This window comes from Anser anser (assembly GCF_964211835.1).
Source record: "Anser anser genome assembly, chromosome: 4".
NCBI lineage: Eukaryota > Metazoa > Chordata > Aves > Anseriformes > Anatidae > Anser > Anser anser.
This window is the reverse complement of record NC_139724.1, coordinates 47800986-47814928: the sequence shown is the minus strand read 5'-3', so window position 1 is coordinate 47814928 and position 13943 is coordinate 47800986. Positions and strand designations below refer to the sequence as shown.

Genomic DNA, 13943 nt, shown 5'->3' with positions numbered 1-13943 from the left:
CTGTCATAGCATTTTCTCTTCTTGCCTAGTTTATATGCTCAATCCATAATTCAATATTTCCTCCTGCATACCACACTTTGGTAAACATCAAAGCTGCGTTACTGGGATTTATCATGTAGCTACATAGTTGCAGCTATGGGTAGTTATACCTCTATCCATTCTGGCTGTCCAACAGCAACTTGTTTAAAAATAAAACAAGAGAAAAATGAGGGCCTGAACACTAACTCTGGGGAACTGTGAAAGATAAAAATGGTAATGTTTCTGTATGAGATCTGTAGGTGTCTTAATGGCCACAGGCACATACGGGCACGTGCTGCACTTCTGTTAAACATGAACGTTACGTAAATCTGCAAAATCAGGTATTTCCACTTAAGAAAGAATTGAGATAAATGGCATGTATAATGGAAACAGATACATAAACATATGAACATAGAAGTATACATGTTTACTATGTGGAAATGTAACCTATGTGCACTGTGTTTTTTCATTTTCATCAAATATTGCCAAAGAGCGTGTGATGCCTCTCTGCATGCAAATGTTTCTACAGCTATTTGTATGCATATATACATATATATGTGCACTTCATACAGAAATATATGTATGTGCAAATTGTGTGAACGTAAATATAAGATAGGCCATATGTCCCAAAAGTCTCAAAAGAGCATCTGATGTTGATGTGTAGACAGTATGTTAAGGATCTTCCTAATTAATAACCCAGATTAAAACCTCTTGGCAATCAATTAAGATTAATGACAGAAGTCATTCTCTATCCCCCTACGCCCGCATATCGGGCTGTGAAAACCCTGGGTCGTGAAACTTTAATCCTGTTATCTGCTGCCTTCTCCATCTGAAAAGCCTACAGATTAACAGAGCAGACATTATCGAATTTACAACCAGCCGCTCGGACAGCTGCCCTACTTTCAGCAGTTAATGGAAAAGGAACTAATCTGGTTAAGAGCATAGGACTAGTTCATAAATCTGGACGCACAAGACAGTTAAAGCTGTCATGTCTCTCCTGCAGAGTAGCGACTGAATTAACCTGTCAGCTTTCCTCTTGCTGCTTCTTGAAGGTAGTCAGTCTTTCTGTAAGCTGGGCTAATGAGACTCTCAACATTAACATAAACTCCATTGGCTTTCCCTCTCTATAAAGGCTGTGCCCAAGCTGGGAGTTGCTTTATATCTGGGTTTGCTTAGATATATGCAGCACTCTCTTTGCTGGAAGCCAGGTAGTGATTAAACGTAACTTTTTACTGCAATCCACCCTATATAAAGATGTGTTGAGGAATTAAGGATAGGATTATTTTTCCTTTTAAATTATGCTCAGTGAAACAGTGACAAAAACTGAACTGCCAAATGAAATGTTTTCTTCTCAATACAGCATGGAGGGGGTGAGGGGTGGAAGGAAGAACTGTAATGCTCTTCAGGCTGGGGAAGACAGTGTTTGGCAGCTGTAGCAAATTCATAGTCCATCCAGAAAAGACTGACTTCTCCTTCCTTAATAGGCATTATAGGCTGCCAGCACAGCTCAAGTTACAGCGATGCCTGGTATTTTAGAAGGCCTAAAACACTTAGCTTACAGATATCTGTTTGTAAACTAACAAAGACAGCAAGGATTCCTCTGGCTGCAAACTATGGTAGCAGCTCAGCTTCTTAAAATGCTCTACTAAAATGTCATGGCTACACGAAAGGTGCATCCCATGCTTTCTCATGACAGTACTTCCAACAGGACCATCCCTGACCTGCATAGCCTAATGGTGCTGCCTCCAGAGACAGACTTGCACAAGGGCTGCTAGAGCTGCTTTGTCCATTTCACTCTGTGGGAGTACCAGTCAAATTGGTAAAAATGTCATGGCCTGAAGACTGACAAGTAGATTTATTTCTTCATATTATTTCATTCATAGAAGTGTTCATGCTCATACTACTGAATTCTGAAGGCTTGATTTAAAAAAAGGAACAGCTCTGATCTGCACAAAGGCAGGGAGTGCCAAAAGTGACTGCCTACATATGTGGGAAAATATCCTCGTTTCTCACAATGGCAAGACATCATCATTTTTTCATAAGGATGACTACTACTGCTTTTGGTGATGGACAGCTAAGAAATCTAACTATTAAGATACTACCTAATATCAGCCACTCCAGCTAGGATGGAGGAGCACCTGAGACCCTTCTGGATGATAGCAAATTTAACAAAGCAAAGCTGTGACACCCATTTATGACACCCATCCTTTTGGAGGTATCTGCATCTAATAATTGCCTAATACCCCTTGTCAGTGCTTTGCTCACCAGGATGTATTGTTTTATGTTGGACACCGACCTCTGGATTCAGTTTGCATAGGGCGGTTTGAAACCTCTGCTCTCAGGATGTTCTCTTCCACTTTCTTTAACAGTGAACTTAGTAATTTTAACAATAACTGTATTCTGGAAGTTTATGAAAAACTTCGGCTCCAGTTTAGCTCTCAGGTCTACACAGCCAAATTCCCACTTGAAGGAGTAATAGAAGGAATATTTTGGCAGAAGAGATTTAAGAAAAAGAGTTGCTCTTTAAATCTCTTCTCATCTCACTTTCTTACCAGTTTTGCATCTTCTAACACTGCAGCAATTCAAAAGATCCCAGATAAACATAACCTTAGCTTTATGAATGATACTTGTGTTTCTTTTTAAAATTCTCAGGCAACATTTTCTTCAGCATAATCCCTTCTACGTTACACTGAAATGTGCTATAGCGTATTATCATTGAACAAGGAACTCAAGTGAACAATATTATGTTGTAATGCAAATTGCAGCTAGGTGCAGTTTGATTGAAAAACGTTCTAAATCCAAAACTGCACTACCTGTAAGTAGCTACAGTAGTCTTCCTCTAACCATGATTTTTTATTTCTCTACACATTTCTACCATTCACAGATAAAAAAAGAAATTGCCTCATTTTCTAGGAGGTCCTCCTTGGTTGGAAAAAGGCCAAAACGTTTAGTTTTTAGAAAATAATGGAATAAACCAAAAAATCCAGATATCACCAGTATCATTCCTGTTTCATTACTGTACAGGCAAGCCAACATTGCTGAGTGAGTTACAACACACAAGGCTACTACTTGTGCTGGCAGCATTATTGCAGTGGTAGATGATGAACTGTCCTTCAGACCCTGTTAAAGCACGGTGTGGAACTGAAAGTTTCAGTTCTCCTAGGCACTGCAGTTAGTCTTTTGATTCAAAATAGCATGTTTAGACACTGTAAAGCACTTACAGCCTCAGCCTCCTAACAATTCCTTTTCTACTCTATAATTGACAGACTGAACTAATGATTTGGTATTTTCTGCCTGTGCCCAGCATAGGAACTACTGAACAAACACAAAGGGAACGGTAACATGGGCCTCATCTCAGAGAACGATACTGTCACAGTCTTTTGAACTGCACGTTTGTGATGCTAACAGAATTACAACACGGAATATAATTTCTCTTGCATAATCTAGAGATGCTGACAAAGTAACATTACTTTAAACAGATGTTTGTATTAATTCTACAGCCATTATTATAAATTCATCTTTAAAGCATGTACACGCTAACTGGTTTAAAAATTATATATATATATATATTTGGCTGTTTTGTAACATTGAAAAAGCTGAAAGTATTCTCTAGTTCTACTGTAGAAATTTTTGTGCAATTAGCTGTAGATTTTTTTTTCCTGTTACCTGTCACATATGTTCACATCCTGATTGTGCAATATCTTAAATGAGAGCGGCACGGACTGTTTCTGGACTTAAAAGCAGTTTGTCTGCACATGTACACAGAATCAGAATCTCAGCCCATATCAAATTGTGCAAAGCAACAAGGTCCTATTAAGCATTTGAGAAACCCTTATGATAAACTTTAAGTGCTAAACTACAACTCGGAAAATAAACAGAAGAATGTATGTAAAAGAACAGGCCCCTAACAGTCATATTGGAAACCTGTGCCAAGTTTCCTTCTCCTGCAGAAACAAACTCTGTGGAAGAGGTGTTTTGGTATGGAAATGATGGCAGACACTCCTGCGCAATGCTCCAGTAACAGCACATGCCTTCATCTCTTTCCCATCTGAACACAACACTGTGGGCTGAAGGTTGCCATATCCTCAGCTAAAACCTTTGGACAGTTAACTGGTTTATCATTATCAAACTACCCTAAAACTACTGTGGCTCATTCGCCTTTGCCTCTTAAATTAAAAAAAAAAAAAAAAGTATAAATAAGAGTAGGAAGACAGGGTAATGAATCATTTATAAATTATCTTGTTAGTGCAGAAAACAAAACACTGCTTTGAAAACAAAACAGTCTCCTGCCACGGACTCTGCTGTGTTTGATGGGAGCCCTTCAAAAGAGTTCATGGCTTAATGGGGGCTGTTTATGCGGGGACTTCGATCTGTACCTGCTGTCCCCTGTCACTCCCTGGAAACTTGGCGGCAGATGTTGCAGCATTAAGTTGTCTCTGAAGTGGCTCTCTGTCCTCATCTCCCCACCACAACAGAGTCAAACTATATTAGATCTCTTTATTTGTGCCCGAGGCATGTTTGGGAGTGCAGCTGTGTCCACCCCCAATCTACCTTTACTGTTTCAGCCCCCAGGCGGCAAATGTGAGACCAAAACTGTTCTGCCACTCTTAACTACATCTGCTGACAATCCAGCAGCCTCGCTGCAGGCTGCTGAGGACCTGCGCCTCCACTCTAAACAGATGTCGGCAACAACCTGCTAGCTCACACCTGTACAAGCTTCCCTAACCTCACGGATTGCTGGCTGAAAAATTTATGACTCCAAGGACTTCCAGCCACAATCAAAGCTTCCTAACTCAACTGCGTGCAGCCCTCAAACTGGGCCACCCTCGGCATTATCTGGCATCATGGAAGAGGTGGCAGAGGGGAGAGAGAAGGAAGAAAAAGCTCTCTCCGCTTTGATACTTCATGCCTAAATTTCAATTACTTGATCAAGGACTTGAATTCAGCAGTGAATTCTTCTACAAATGGGAACTACTAAATTCCTAAGCAGTAAAAGAAAGAAAACAAAACAAAACATCTACATGGCTGCTGTTTCCCATAATAATGCTTCTGAACTAACTATGTGCATGCATGTATCTTGCAGTGCACATGCGTGACTGCTCATCTGTTTACTGACAAACCCACCCAGGGTACGGCATGGGACCTGTACCTAGCAAATTATAAACAAGGAAAAAGATGTATTTTTTTCTCCCAAAATAGAAAATACTGAGTCAGATGCAGAATGCATTCCTACGGTACCACAGGTCACACCTGTGGTACACCTGAATCATTATTCTAGCCTTTATTCATTAACAGAAATTCTATTCCCTTTTTCAGTAAGGTTACTGAAGATTAGTGAGGTACCTCTCAGTTTTTCTAAACCAAGATGTTGGTCATTGTCTTCCAGTCAAGTCCAGAGAAGATGAATGCTTGATTTCTCACTGGTTCCAAAATGTTCTCCCTGGCAGGCACATTTTTCAGCACCTACCTGTCTTTATGGTCAGAAATCCTCAGAAGAGAGCCTGACAGACAATTCTTAGCCTGTTCAGGTACCTGGCAAGTTCAGGCATCAATGTTTCTATTTACATTGAATTGACTTTTTAAAGTACTGTAAAGTACTGTGTATTTTCCATGAAGAATTAATTACTATTGTTAATTCTTGTGTTTAACATATGTCGTAACATACATGCAAACAATAAATAATACGCAAACAACTAGAATGATAGTACTAGTATTTGACAACCATGCAAAGACTATGCTTCCTGTTTCCAGCCCTGCATTTTGTCATTCTGCTTCTTCCATTACATGTACATACATCTCACCTTTTCTTACTTTAGAACAGTACCAAAATTCATCCCTATCATCACAAAGATAACTTAGTGATTACCTCTCGTTCTTTCAAAGGTAACTCGCTCACTTGAACTTCTCTAATTCTTATGTCATTTTTATGATGTTTGTCACAAAAATAGAGATTCTCACACACTGCTGCTTTGTGGTACTTGAAAATCTTATCTGTCATATCCATCTGGTTTTGTTGAGAAAAAGTTGCCATCTCACTTAGAGGAAACGCTTAGCTCCTAAGTCCCTTCAGATGTGTCACACACAGGAGTGGTGAATGGTTCCAGAAGATTTGAAATACCTTCATGATAAATCAGTTCCCAAGGTAAATGCCAAGATTTAAAGTAATGCTTCTCTTAAGGAGCAATAATCAGAAAAAAATACAGTCTAGCTTTACTGTAAAAATTCCAAATAATAGCTATTTCCTTTACTTTGCAGTCCTAGCAGTGTTTGTAGTGGGGGTCACTTTTTCATGAGTCATGAGTGTACAGACAGAAAGGATTGTCTGAGAAACAAGTTTTGCCTGTGAATGTTGCTTCTGGCATGCAAGTGCAAAGCATCATGAATCTATTTGCACAGAATTTATTGGGGGTCACTAAATATGATGTGGTTTTAGTACTCTGACTGCCAAACTCTGTTCTTCCAAGCAGCTAAATATTAGAAAGTATTATGCATCTGTTAGAGAGAGGTTAGACCACACAAAGTCTGTGTTATGTTTTTGTTTTCCAGCTGAACATGCATAAAATACAGAATTCCTAATAATACTTTCAGGACATCCATGTTTCCACAACATTTCTTGCCTGGCCTGATACATTCTTCAATGCATGTCTTTTCCCAGTGCATTATTTTTCCTGTTGTGTCGTTCTTTTGACTGCACAGAATTACCGGTGTTCAGCAGCCACGAAACCCTGGCTGTAACATACCCCTTTTTTGCCCGCCCTGCAATACACTCGCATAGCACAAACCTCGTCTCCTTGTTGTGGTCGCATCAAAGAGACTCTGTCATACTGTCTTCGTAACAGCGCCCACAGTGCATCAAGTCGACCCTGTGGCAACAGAGCAACAGGACTTTATGATAAAATCAGTCAACTGAAAGCACACCACACATGCTGAAGTTCTGTCCAAGGAGAAATTCACCAGCAGAACTAAACACCCGTTCCTTAAAGCCAGGTATGCCAAGTATAAACTTAGGCTGCTGCTCACACCAGATAGCTGTGGTGCTGATCTTTCCCATCAGTGAGTACAAAGAAAGTACTTACCTCTGCTGAGAGCAGAGAGACCGTGACCTGCCTCACATTTATTTCTGAGTGATCTAGAAGTAACCTGTTTATTTGTCAGTACTTCAGGCTGATTTGCCACTTGTCCATCTAGGATTTCTCCCACATAAATCTATTTGTTGTTACAGCATGTATACAGGAAGTTCATGGTTCTTAGGGAAGCCTTGGACCTGCTAGGCATATGGCTAATCTGTGCTGTGTTGCAAGTCCAACATGTACTGAATGCAGCAGGTTCACTGTGAGCGCTCAGACTGTGCAGAACATGCAGAGCAGCTCTGATGCTTGTCAGGAAGCACCCCACTCACATGGATGGGCTGCAGAGTTTGTGAGTGTGTGCAGAGAACGTGTTCAGGCCTTTCTGCAATTCAGAAAGTACTTACTAGGAGTTAGGAAGATGGACTAGCTTTATTCTTACCCCAGCTAAACCTTTGTATTCTCTGTTCTTGCATATTTAAAGAAAGGTAGTTATGGAGCCATCTTCAGTTTTTAAGAAGAGCTTATTACAGGTTTGCAGGTGACTCATGCAATCTACAGAGGAAAATGTCTGTATTTTGTACCATTTATTCTTCCATTGCATTGTATTGTTTTATATAATTCTTTGCTTCTCTTGATTAGTAATGGGCAAACTAAATATAATAATATAAATGCTATTAATATAATATTTTATGTAATAAATGTATAATGAATATAATTATATAATAGTAAGTTTGCAAACATTGCAGATGTAGTAATCAGCTATGGACTGTGCAGCCTTGATTAGGTATACACTGAGATAGACCACATGTCAGTAAAGCTCCCATGTATTTTAATACTTTTACTGTACGGTATGTCCCTTTGTGTGGAAGCATAACAGAATGTCGTAATTAATGATGAAATACTGATGGAGGGATAAAAACTGCTCCTGCTATTCATCCTGAGTAGGTGTTCATATTGAGAACAGTACATTATATTTGGTCGGGAATACTTGGAAAAAATGTACAGTTCAGCATGCGTAAGACTGGTAAGGTACACAAAATCCAGCTTTAGTACAAAACTGTATTGTACCGAAGATGAAAAGGATTACCTTAATTGGCGTATACCACTTCTCCTGAATGACTGGTGAGGTAGGCTTTGGTTTAGGTGGCTTAGGATGAAAAGGTTCTTCTGGTTCTTCTGGGAGTTTCACCACAGCATTTTTTGCCTTTTCTAATCTAGCCCCTTCTTCAGTGGATCCTTTATCACCCCAGCGAACCTAAGTAAAGCCAGAGTTGAGATGTAAATGCACCATAGGCAAAAGACAAGAAAACTGTGGCAAATTAGTGCTTAATAAGTAAATGTGTAACATGTAACAGTGTATATTCTATCACTGCCTCAAGAGCATAAAGTATATACAAATAGTTCAAACGGAATGGAAACCTGCATTATTGTTGGTGGTGAGATGAGCACGTATTTCCACTTTAAGGAAAGGCTGGAATTACTAGGCCGTAAGGAGAAAGTACAGAAAAAAAACCACACTTTCCTCCAAGAGAGATGGTATGTTTTGCTATGGTAATCTTATTTCTTACTGTAATTGGAAACATGGAGCAGCAATTTGAGCAAGTATGTTTGCTGTATCCTACAGACAAACAAGCCTAGACAAGACTCTTACTTTCTCATCCAAAAAGAGCATCTAAAAGATACAGCTGGAGTTTAAAAGTTCTTGGTAAAAGTGGCCCCAATTATTTTCAGTGCAAGACTTTCTATATCCTGCCATCTGCTACAATCTAGTATGTAAGAAGGACCTGATAAACCTACAGGCAGGAAATTAAGTTCTGACACTACATCTTGGGTAACTGTGACATGCTGGTGAGTCATGAAACAGTTTCTGGAAAACAGCTAACCATTCTTGCAGGACTCCACAAACATGCTTGGTTTTTTTCAGGGACCTCCTGACGGAAGATGCCAGACATGAAAAGAGAAGAATCAAAATAAGAAAAATTGGCGAACAGTGACCTTCCACTTTGGGGAAAGAATTAAGAGCATCACTGCACAGTGCTTGGTAGGTATAGGTCAGTTCTATCTTGCTACCTGCCAATTTGAGCACTTGGAAAGTAGGCAGAAAAACAGTAGGATGCAACAAATCTCCCAGTGCAAAGGGACACAGAATTGTTTTGCTCACCAGGAAAAAGACATACCCCTAGTCTTCCCTCTGCTACCCGGACAGAGGAATAAGACTGTTCTGGGTCTGGTAGGGACTCTATAATGTGCTGGGATAACTATGCCATGAGATGGGAGAAGAAAGCAGCCTGATTTCTTCATCCTCCTCACCTCCATATGCAGAACATGCTGATACAGAGAGTGCAGAAAATATATAGGCAAATCGTAGTCTGCCCCTTCTTTCAGACAAATGAAATACCCCTGTAGGAAATCATGTCGTTTAATCACCAAGTGTCTGTTACCACTGTAATCTCAATGTAGAGAATGAGAGCACCAAAGTACAGTAGAGCTTGATTTGGTCTGTAATGCTACATTTCACCTTTGTAAAAGACCATCGTTTCTTAGAGGGATTGTTTTGAACCTTTCTGTTATTTTGAACTTTACCATTTGGCTCACTTAGTGATTTCTTTTTTTCACTGGGGAATCCTGTCTCTGCAATATTAGATTGGGCTTTCATGTCCAAGTAGACCCTGCTGAGTCATTAAAATGCATCTGTATCTTTCACTGTGATCAATGGTACTTTTACAGTGTTTTTTATGAGGTTGTTAAAATGTATTTTAAACACTGTTAAAACCATTTAGAGATAGATGGTAGATGCCTTACTGATGGAATGACCTTCTCCTACAGACTGAAGTGGCTTCACCAAGAAGAAACCAGAATTTGTGGACACTGACAATACAACTTTAATATGAAAACTTACTGTCTGTAATGGGTAGGATCCCGAAATGACATCATAAAACTCGAAAGCAATGCCAAAAGACAAATCTAGGAAGAGTGAGCCACATTGGCTAACTTGTTCTGGACTGTCACAGAAGGGTGAAAGTAGTGGGGAAGGAAGGACTGAAAGTAATTGCCCCAGAAGAGAATTTAGTAAGGTAAGTTGGACAGGACCAGTAAGTGGAAGTTTGGTTCATTCTCTGCTTTTCTCTCTCTATGGAAATTGCCAGAAAAATCAAGCTGTCAGAAGAATGGCAGAAGAACAGAACACATAGAAGATAGAAGCGATTAAAATTAGACAACTGAATGACCACACAAACTGAAAACACTGAAGAAAATGGAATGACTAGACCAGCAAGTTTTTCATTGGCCACAGCACAGAAACCACTACCCATGTTCAATTGTCAGGTAAGGAATGACCTCCCTTAGACTTGCATACCTTCATCATGATGTAAGACTGTTTTTGTTTGCTGTCCTGTTTCCACACTTACTTTGCTCTGATTCACCAAATGAGTAACGTTCTCTCGAGCCAGTGAAAGGTATGAGGTCAGATACCTCTCTGTCCAAACAGCTGGGAATAGGTAATTAAGCCAGCTTTCCCCTCAGCCCCACTGTAACAGATTCTGCAGCACAGACTTAAAGCTTCATATTCAAATGCTGAGGCATATAAGATGAGTTGCCCAACCCCCAAAATTGCTGACTACTCTCAGGTTCTAGAAAAGGACAGAGAGACAGCTCCAAGGAATTAAGTACCTTTTAAGAATTTGTGTTGTCAGCAATTTCAGTTGGTTTACATCTTTAACCCTTTGTTCTGCACAAAATTCCTAGTACAAATAAAAATGTTTTCTAGCCTAATTATTACTTTCTCCTCTCTTTTTTGAAAAGAAAACATTGTATATTTGCCATCTGATAAACACACGTTTCTTTATGGTACTGATACTATTTGTGTTCATTGGGTATCTATCAGGTTTCTGTTTCATTGGACAAGATCTTGTATACAAACTGTAATGATTTAAACCCTGAAACCCCTTCTGGAGGCACACCATGGCACCTGTTAAAAATCCAGGCTTGCAATTCTTTATGTTGGAAAGCATTTTCTAGTTTGCATCTGAAAAGCACTATACAAAATGGTTTATTTTCCTAAAATCTAAGGCTCTTCTAAATTTGCAATTCTGAACTGCTGAAGGAATAACAGAGCTTTAAAGTTGCACGTTCTTCGGCTGCATTTCAAAAGAACGCAGGCAAAGATGGTTCTTAGGCCGATACATTAACCGTTTGATCAAGATATGTCTATATGGCCTAGGTGGGTATTTCAGACAGTGGACGTTTCACAGATTAAACTTGAACACAGAATACTGCTTTGCAAATTCCATAAAGGCTGACTTGACTATAAAATCTGACATAAGGACATGCCCATAAGGATGCACATTTTTCATTCTGTTTTAATTAACATGATGCTATCATGTCTCTTCAAAGACAGGCACTGTTGTCGCTGAGAGTTCCTCTGGGATCAAGCTTCTCCTTAGCGTCACCATTGTCAACGCATTTGGCTGGCCCACAGTTAGAGGACTTATGTTTCACTGTAATTTCTTCCAAAACATTCAGAAAAGGCTCTCACTCTCTACTTTTCATTAGTTTGATGGAAAGAGCATGTCTTCGGGCAGCTATTTAAAGTTCCAGTCAAATGGAACTACTGAAAGCTGTTCTTTCATAAGCAAGGTCAAAATTATTCGATATGGTAAAAATTTTATAAGGCTTATGTCACTGGGAAAGAAGCAAACATTATACCATTGTATTTCCAGTACACTTTAAAAGTCTTTCTTTCTACCATTTGCAGCCTCAGAGATCTTGTGTTTTAGTGAATTGTCATCTCTATATAGCACAAACCTCCATCCTTTTAATTCCTCCAACTCCTCGTCCACCATAGTAGGAAGCATCCACTGTGGGCCACTTCTTGGTAGGCAAGGGTTCTTGTTCTTCTTCCTGTCAATAAATTCAAAGACATTTCCTTGAAAAGGATACTTCTTTTTTTTTATTTTATTGTCTTTTTAGTGTTTTTCATTAGAGTTCACAGAGAAAAGGTTTTCCTATCTTAGGTGTGAAGGACCAGATTTTTAGGTTCCCCAAATGTTCACCGATTTCCAAACAAAATCTGATCACATTTGGAAATAATCTTAGGGTTTTGCATGGGAAAAGCACTGCTGGCATCCATTAGGAAAATCGAAATGGAGAATCCAGCTGTGTATTCTACTGATCAGTATTCATTCATCCTGTCTTTTTCCTTTCCATTAATAAAAACAAGCAAAATACAAAGAAAAGGATTGGTGGTGTCTTCCTCTAACAGAAAATGTAATGCCTTCAAAGAGCCAGATTATCAGTCCTCCTCATTGGGATTCAGAAGGCAGCGTTCCGCAGATCTGCAGATAAAGGTTATGCAGCCAATCACAGTTTCCTAAGCCAACCTTTGTCAAACTTGCTCTTGGCTCCCTCAGCTCAGTGAAGTACCTTATCATGGATTTAGCTGTCAGAAGACACTTGAATACGCTCAAACAATTGGCTAAATCAAGACGAAGAGGCAAAAACACTGAAGACACCAGGAGATCCTCTATTGCATTATTGCCATTAAGAGAGAAGTTCCCTTATAAGGATTCTTCAGTGTCTGAAATGCCAAAGCTGTGGGAAAACCCTGTTTAGAGTCATATGATGAATCTTTAGACTGTCATATAAGAACTATTCAGTCTTTCTGCTTTCGTTGCAGAATGAAAAAAAATAATGTTCAACTGTCTTGGAATAAAGCTCCTAAATATTTCTTTGGATATGTACCTAAGTGACTAAATTCACACCACTCTGAGATGACCAAGACAAAACAGAGATGTGGACTTTGGCCATCCTGCTCTCAGCCTAAGACTTCTCATGAGACAGTTCTTTCTTCTTGAGCAGCTGTTTACAAAGAGCTCTATTTCCTAAAAAATGCAAAGGAGCCAGATGTGCAGAACACAGGAGAGCACTGAGGAATGGTACCATGCAACCAGCGTGATGAGCGGAGCACTTTTATACTGTACCTCTTTTGGAGCTGTTGGAGGTGGAGGGGGATCTTTGATGACCTAAAAAAAAAACAAATACAAAAGCATAAAGAATTGTGCTGGCAGCATCAAAAAGCCAACAGAAAATTTTAAGAGTGAACGGTTTCCATCTGAGTCCCCCACATCTGTTCATAAACTGGCAGCCACTGCTGCCAGGTCCCTTGGGTATTGATTATCAAGGCCTTCTGGAAATTAACACCATCCGTCTGATAGAAAATAAAATCAATTGACTGGCAGACACTCTTTGGGCAGACGTGTCTGCCACTTTGCTTCCTGACCGGATAGGACTCAGTCATTCTAAGTAATAGCCAGTGATGAAATCCTATGGAGTTAATTAGCAAGCCTGGGAGGAAAAGCAGCGCAAGGTCTATGTGAGGTCTTGCATAATGTTGGGCCAAGACGCCTGCTTCTTTGTGCCATGCCATGCTGCTGGATAATTTCTGGCCCAATGACAAGTGTGAAATGCCTTCTGGTAGCTCAGGCTTCACCTCTAGACGTCCAGATCATTTCCGCGGGTCTCACATTTCAGACTAATAATTTAAGTATGTCACTCCTTGATTGTTCAGCATGGAGTGCCTGCAAGTGGGAGTTACACTTTTGCAAGGCTGCTTAAAGCTGTTACTGGATAAGGACCACTCATATGGTAATTCATTCACACCTATATTTAAACCTCTACCTACATTTTCTTACTGTTCTGTTTCTTGCATGCATACTGTAAATCTCAGGGAGTTCCCTGGTACTGAAAGGAAACCACCCAGCAGTAAAGGAAGGGGAAGAGGAAGACGGCAACCCTTTTAAATGTTAAAGGCAGAAAATGAAAGCACAGGCATTCTTCCACAAGAAAAGCAGGCTAATA

At 39.8% G+C, this 13943-nt stretch overlaps 2 protein-coding genes across 2 annotated transcripts in view; one reads left to right on the top strand and one right to left on the bottom strand.

Moving 5' to 3' along the window:
• LOC310899454 (uncharacterized protein) overlaps positions 1 to 9129 on the top strand; it is a gene marked incomplete at its 5' end in the record, with an annotated part of 283288 nt that extends 274159 nt beyond the window's left edge. Inside the window, one exon of the mRNA XM_083835807.1 lies at positions 9013 to 9129. The remainder of the gene's footprint in view (positions 1 to 9012) is intronic.
• Positions 1 to 13943, bottom strand: part of ANTXR2 (ANTXR cell adhesion molecule 2) — a 112180-nt gene that overhangs the window by 38877 nt on the left and 59360 nt on the right. Inside the window, exons 13-16 of the mRNA XM_083836059.1 lie at positions 13067 to 13108; positions 11892 to 11987; positions 8176 to 8343; positions 6801 to 6881 (exon numbers count right to left, since the gene is read on the bottom strand). Of these exons, the coding sequence (XP_083692185.1) occupies positions 6801 to 6881; positions 8176 to 8343; positions 11892 to 11987; positions 13067 to 13108 (387 nt within the window). The remainder of the gene's footprint in view (positions 1 to 6800; positions 6882 to 8175; positions 8344 to 11891; positions 11988 to 13066; positions 13109 to 13943) is intronic.